At 39.6% G+C, this 6,612-nt stretch overlaps 1 protein-coding gene across 1 annotated transcript; it reads right to left on the bottom strand.

Annotated features, from left to right (window-relative positions):
• Window positions 1-3,222: 3,222 nt before the first annotated feature.
• LOC147604479 (LOW protein: ATP-dependent RNA helicase DRS1-like protein) lies at window positions 3,223-4,023 on the bottom strand. Its single transcript, XM_086794561.1, has 2 exons — window positions 3,678-4,023; window positions 3,223-3,520 (listed from the first exon to the last, which is right to left on the bottom strand). The coding sequence occupies exons 1-2, from the start codon at window positions 3,891-3,893 to the stop codon at window positions 3,362-3,364; spliced, it is 375 nt and encodes a 124-aa protein (XP_086650687.1). The 5' UTR covers window positions 3,894-4,023; the 3' UTR covers window positions 3,223-3,361.
• Window positions 4,024-6,612: the final 2,589 nt, after the last annotated feature.

The following is a 6,612-nucleotide window of genomic DNA, read 5'->3' as shown; positions in this document are numbered from 1 at the left end:
ATTATTCCAATTGCCTTAGAGAAGCAGCTTTGGTAGCCTTTTATCTAGAACCCCCTGATCCGTTCACCCAGTGGCCACATGCTAGGGGCCTGATCGCATCATGTATCCTGGGGCGCCTTGAGCATGGGACCAACCAGGTCTCTTGGAGATTGGATTGCACACAAGCAGTTACTTCAAGAGGAGCAGGAGAGAGGCTTGACAGGGATCTGGGGTAGAGAAAGGCTTAGCATCGGCATTGACTCAGTTATTCCTTAGGAGTGGCTGACTCCTATTCTAGACCGGACCCCCCTAGTGTGGCTAGGCGTGTTTACCAGACACGATATCCTTGTCACAGTCCATGGAGCAGATGCGGACAGTGGTCTAGTCACTTTTTCTATTGAATCCCATGGCACATTGGAGAGATCAGAGCTCCCCTTGGAGGATTTCAAAGGCTGCACCTTGTAGAGGGTGAGGGTGATTGGTTTTCGGGCATGGGAATGGCACATAGATCTAGCAGCACTGGCCAAGGTGGCCAAGGAGAGACTATGGCGGCTATGGATTTAGGAGTGCTCACCTCTCACGCGGCTGTAGTGGGACCCGGGAGAGTGGACTTGGCATGATCCCACGGATCGGGAGGAGACTATGGATGCCCCCTTCTTTGCATATATAGCGCGGCTTGGCCGTAGGATCTAGATGCCTGAGATAGATGGTAGACCGATAGCACACTGGCAGTCTCAGGGTCTATCACAGTGCTTCCTTTCATATTTTTGGCAGAGGCTTTGGGAAAACTTTAGGCTAAGAAAGATCACTCTTTTTCTTTGGTTGATGGCACATAGGAGTTTGGCGGTTGGTACTTGTCTAGCAGTTGGAGGTCGACACTTGCCCATGGTGCAGCCACCCTCAAGAGTCTCAGCAACATTGCCTTTGGTATTGCTAGAAGGCTCAGGAGAATTGGTAGCAGCGGATGCTTCGCATCTTCACTATGGATAGGGCATCGACCTGAATCATCACTTGGGGTACTGTCGCTTGGGCCACCGAGGCTAGAGTGGTCAGGACTTATGAGGAGGATGGGGGAGGACTAGCCCTTCAGGTCTCCCACCATCGTGTTACAACAGTACCAGTTACACCCCCACCTATAGGTGACTGGAGACCACGTGCATGCCAGAGATGGGAGATTTGTAGTAGCATAGCATCCTGGCACATCTAGCATGCTAGATGCAGCGATGCCATCGAGGGTACCCACACTCCGTCGATTGAGACTATTAGAAGAATATGGCTTAATATCATTCACACCCTCAGTGGGGGAAGCTACAGGGAGGTTGTGACCATATATGCGGTAGCAGCGGGAAGCCTTCTTGAGACTTTGGAGTCCTGGCCCTTTTCTCACATATAGAAGCAGTGACCCCATTTGGCATTATAGACCACGTGTGTGGGTGTTCCCCCCCCTTCCCCTCTGTATGGGATAGCCTTCTCCTCACAAAGTGGCCAGCTGGAGGAGAAGCATCTCTTCCCCTTATGATCACTTGGTTCCTGCCCTTACATGAGGCGAATTTGTATCTAGCGCGTTGTGGTTGTACTTAGCCCTTTGCGGCTATTTTTTCTTTAACGAATTGAGGGATCTTTTTTCGAGAAAAAAGAAGCCTAGCCATATGGTCTAATCATATAGATTAAAGGAAGCATATGAAAAGAATGTCACTTTGAAATCTTTGAAGGAGTCTAGGAACAGTGGGACGAAGAGAATTATAAATTCAATAATAGATAGCTCTTCTAATTATTCTGTGTAATTTAGTGGAATTATTAATTCAAGAATAGATAGTTTTTGCAGGACTTGTAATTTAGTTGCCCATTCCTTTTTTTATTTTTGTATATCTACGATTAAGACAAAGAACTTCAATGTTGCTAAGGTTTTATAGTTTCCAAGCCTTTCTTCATTTGTTTTGATAGACTTCCACGGCATGAAATTTGTTCTCTCTTTTTCAATGAAGTTAAAATTTACTCATTGGCAAAATTAGTGGATCCTTATGGCTTGCACAACATTTATTTAATATTTTTGTAAGACTCATCTAAGTATCAAAATGAAGGTGGAGCAATGCAAGTGTCGTGTAAAAGGTGGATTACTTTGTACAACATTTATTTAAGCTTTCCGTAAGACTCATCTTTGTATTAATGAAGGTGGAGCAATGCAAGTGTTGTGTAAAAGTGGAGCAATGCAAGTGTTGTGTAAAAGGTGGATTACTTTGTACCATATGATGGAACATTGGCATTGTTTGAGTTTCCAAACCACAACAATGACATTGATTTGAAGCCTAGTAGAGTTTTCAAAGTATCAAAGGAGTGTCATGTTTTCAAAGTATCAAAGGAGTGTCATGATCACTGTCAAGATTAAAGGTTTTTTCTAACCAATAAAAAAAAGAACAACCTTCAACCTCAACTGTATAAGTTAATGAGTTTAACAATTATAATTTCAAAACTTTGGATCGTTAAATTCAAGGCTACACAAAATTACAACCGATTTTTCGTAATTTGAGCCTTGAAGACTATAATTCAAGGCTACACAAAATTACAACCGATTTTTCGTAATTTGAGCCTTGAAGACTATACTGAAAGACTGTTTTTTTCTAACATTAGTCATGATGATGCACCTAGAGGGTGTGTGTAAGTGTGTATAATACGTATATATATATATATATATATATATATATCCATTAATTAGGATTTTTTAAAAATTAATATTCTTTGTGGTGGGCAATGATTGAACCTATGCCTTTTTTTTGGTTCCTAACGTTCTCCTTTAGCCAAGAGTTCCCAAAAAAAAATTCTAAGTCCATATGGCCCCACGAGAAATCGTAAACTACGGAACCTCATATTGGGACTCGGGAGCTCGATTTAACCTCATAAAATACACAATTTTCTCTTTATGCACGCATGTGCGAGTTTTCTAGTCGAAGGTCCTGCACCTATCCAACATTGACCCGTTCAATGTCACTGTAGCCATGTATATACACACAATAAAACCTGTTCTAGTACCTATGAGTATATATAATAAATCAATGAAAAAGGGTGTGTGAGAGAGAGGGGCTTTGTTACGTCGTAGCAACTATGCCAAGTGCCCTAAAAGGACTATCCAACGAAGCTGGACTCGAACGCAGGTGGATCCATGCCAACAGAAGAGAGAAAAAAGAGTGTGAGAGAGAGAGAGAGTGTCACAGTGTGTTCTCTTATAGTACGAGTAAACGCTAATTCTGTTGTACGTAAACCACAATTAAAACAATGATGGAAGAATAAAGAAGAAGGCGTGAAAATTACACCGGAATCCGTGATCACATAATTGCAAAGCATGGAAAACATGATGAGGTACAGTCAATCGGATGAGATCGCAAATCTAGTGGTGATGTTTGGCCGCCTTCTCAGCATCTTTCTTGTCACTGCGCTCGTGGAGAGCGAAGGCTCCAGATCCAATGGCCACAGCCCCAGCGACGGCTTCTCCAATGTGGTGCTTGTGGGCATTCTCAGGGTCCTTCTTAGCTTGATGCTTCTCATACTTCACACAAAACAAAACACAATACCCACAAAGATAATTAGACCTAATCACACTAATGTAGACCTAATCGCACTAATTTACTGATGATCTACATGTCAGAACGACGACTACTCCGATAGTTAAGTAAAGATAATGGAAAGGTTTATTAGGTGTATACCATGGCCACGGCTCCTCCTAGCAAGGCGCCAGCCTCACCGAGGTGCTGCTTATGAGAATGCTTTTTGATCTCCACCTTGGCATCGACTGGCTTTCCATCGACGACGGTTGCAGATGAGTAGACCTGAGTGCTCTCCACCACCACTTCGTCTTGCTTGTTCTTGTTGTGATGGTGGTGAAAGAGTCCTCTGTCACGGTGCTCTCCCGACTCAGCCATGGAAACGATGTAGTTCCAAAGATATTATGATGAAGATCTCCTGTAAAGCAGATAGATGCAGAAAGTGAAGTGAGAAGAAGCTGAACAGCTCTGTCGTCAATTTATGCTGCACGCGTGCAACGTGCATAGCACGCGAAGGCGCCGCGGACTCCACGCGCTTCTCCTACACCCCACTTGCACGCGTCGTCCTTATCAGGAAATAGTCATTTCCCAACAACACCCCACACCAACATTTCGAAGGATAGTTCTCAACTTTACTTTTGACATATATATATATAGAGAGAGAGAGAGAGAGAGAGAGAGAGAGAGAGAGAGAGAGCGAATGAATCTCTTAACTTCATACCCAAGCTACTGGACCACACATGATCCATGAAGTGTTCACACACACACACATCTCCAGAGAAAGATAGAGAGAAAAGAGGGGAATTATTTTTATAAAGGGAAGATAAAGGAATGGAGATGTGTCCTTCTCTCCATAAAAAGTTAGTAGAATATGTATATATATATATATATATATATATATAGAGAGAGAGAGAGAGAGAGAGAGAGAGAGAGAGAGAGAGAGAGAATGAATCTTTTAACTTCATACCCAAGCTACTCGACCACACATGATCCATGTGATGGCACCTAAGTGTACACACACATCTCGAGAGAAAGACAGAGAGAAAAGAGGGGAATTATTTTTATAAAGGGAAGAAAGATAAAGCAATGGAGATGTGTCCTTCTCTCCATTAAAAAGTTCGTAGAATTTCAAAGTCTTGAGGAGCTTACCTAAATTTGAATCTCACTACATAACATTGGATGTGCCATCTAAAGGGGGCAAGGGGAAGTCCCATCAATAGGTGCATGTAAATCTATTTTAGAAAATGAATGGACATTTAGGAAACGGGACATCTAACTTTATTTGAGATAATATTTAATATCTCATTGGGTATTATGATGGGTAGTATCTAAGATGACAATAAAAGGGTTTCCTATAGACATAAATTCTCAACTAGCATGTCAATATCCAAAGATCACATTTCTATGGCTATTATTAGTCTGTATAGAAGTTAGAAAGCTAATAGATTTAAAAAATCCAGATTGTTGGAATTCAAAAACATAAAAATTAGGTCAAATGACAAAGAAGAAACACAAAATGTGCTAAATACTTAAGAAGGATTCTACTTCGAAATTCAAAGTTCTCCTTCATTCATGCTAATAGTACATCTTCTACAGATATTGGGGTTAGCACTAAGCATTTTATTTACTTTTGGAACATCATTCATTCTAATTTAGCATTTTATTTACTTTTGAAACATCATTCATTCTAATTTAGCATTTTATCTTTAAAATACACTTCCTACATTGTCACATTGAAAATACATTTTGAGATCTCCTTTTGGCTGTTTAAGGTTTTGAAACAAAAATTTCTCAACCAATAAGGAAACTTTAAATGTAATGTAGCCTTCATGTTGGTTTTGTTTGGGAATAAGAGTTTTAATTTTGGGTAGCATTCTCATTTGTTTCACTCTATTCAAAGCTGCTCATGAATTCCTTTCGTTATCATGGCAGCCCTCAGCTTAAGACTATGAACCACTTCTTAGAACTTTTTACCCTTCAGATCAAGGCATCAAAATGTTTCCCTTCAAAAGAAAAGCTTCAATTTGAAAAATTATTAAGTGTAGCCTTCTAAATTTTAAGGAAAAAATTCTAGTCCATTTTTTTCCCTTCAAATGAAATAATGGGGCTAGCCTTCAAAACCGAGGGCTACATTATGGTAAAAGATGAAGATAAAATTCACTTTAGATAAAATAATGGGGCTTCCCTTCAAATGAAATAATGGGGTTGCATTATGGTACAAGATGAAGACCAAATTCACTTTTTCACCCCTTTTGCATGTACTCTTAATAAAATATTTTGTTGTTTATAATTAAGAATCTAGGATATTTCATACATGGTATCTTTTCAAATCTTTGATTTAGATATTTTAAGCTTGTAAGACTAGTTGTTACAAATTCTAGGGTATAATTATTTTTCTAATGAATATGATTGATATATTAGGTTAAAAGGACTTTCACAACCTCACCAACTAATGTGGCCTTATGGGCTGCAGGGTCTACAAATGCTTGAATGTCACCATTACATGTCCTTCTTGGCTACTTCTTACATGTGTATCTTGCAAGGAATCCTTGAATTTATGAAAAAAGAGCTGACCCCAATTTGATCCCACATAAATGTACAAACTTCAAAAGTATCCTTATTCTATAATATAATGATTGTTTTCAATTATGCATCCTTCCAACCTTCTTCACATGCTCCCCTATTATGATGTGTAAAATCATGGAATTTAATATTCCCATGTTTAGAACTCATTATTTTTAATGTGTAAATTCTCCTAGATAGGTTTAGATTGGGACACCTTTCTAAATCTAAGCAATAGTAGCTTACTTTGTGTATACACGGGTGATTCTGTATGTGCATGAGAGTATGGGTTGCATCATCTTGATTTATTAAGTTTCATATAGTTATTCCTATTTTTAATCAGTTAATTTATTAATTCATTGGCATAGTTGATGTAAGTGTAGATCCTTGGGTTGGATTACGTAGGTGAGCTAGTTTGTGGTTAGGAAGATTTTGAGACACTTGACTGTGGTGTCGACAAATTACTACTTGATTTTGTGCAATGCTTGCCATTTATTCTATTTTAGGTGGCATCCATATTTATTAGCACCAAATA

Source organism: Cibotium barometz, chromosome 61 (assembly GCF_041138505.1).
Source record: "Cibotium barometz isolate CiBa-2024 chromosome 61, ASM4113850v1, whole genome shotgun sequence".
Classification (NCBI taxonomy): domain Eukaryota; kingdom Viridiplantae; phylum Streptophyta; class Polypodiopsida; order Cyatheales; family Cibotiaceae; genus Cibotium; species Cibotium barometz.
Note: the sequence above shows the minus strand (reverse complement) of the source record. Positions and strands in the feature narration are given on the sequence as shown.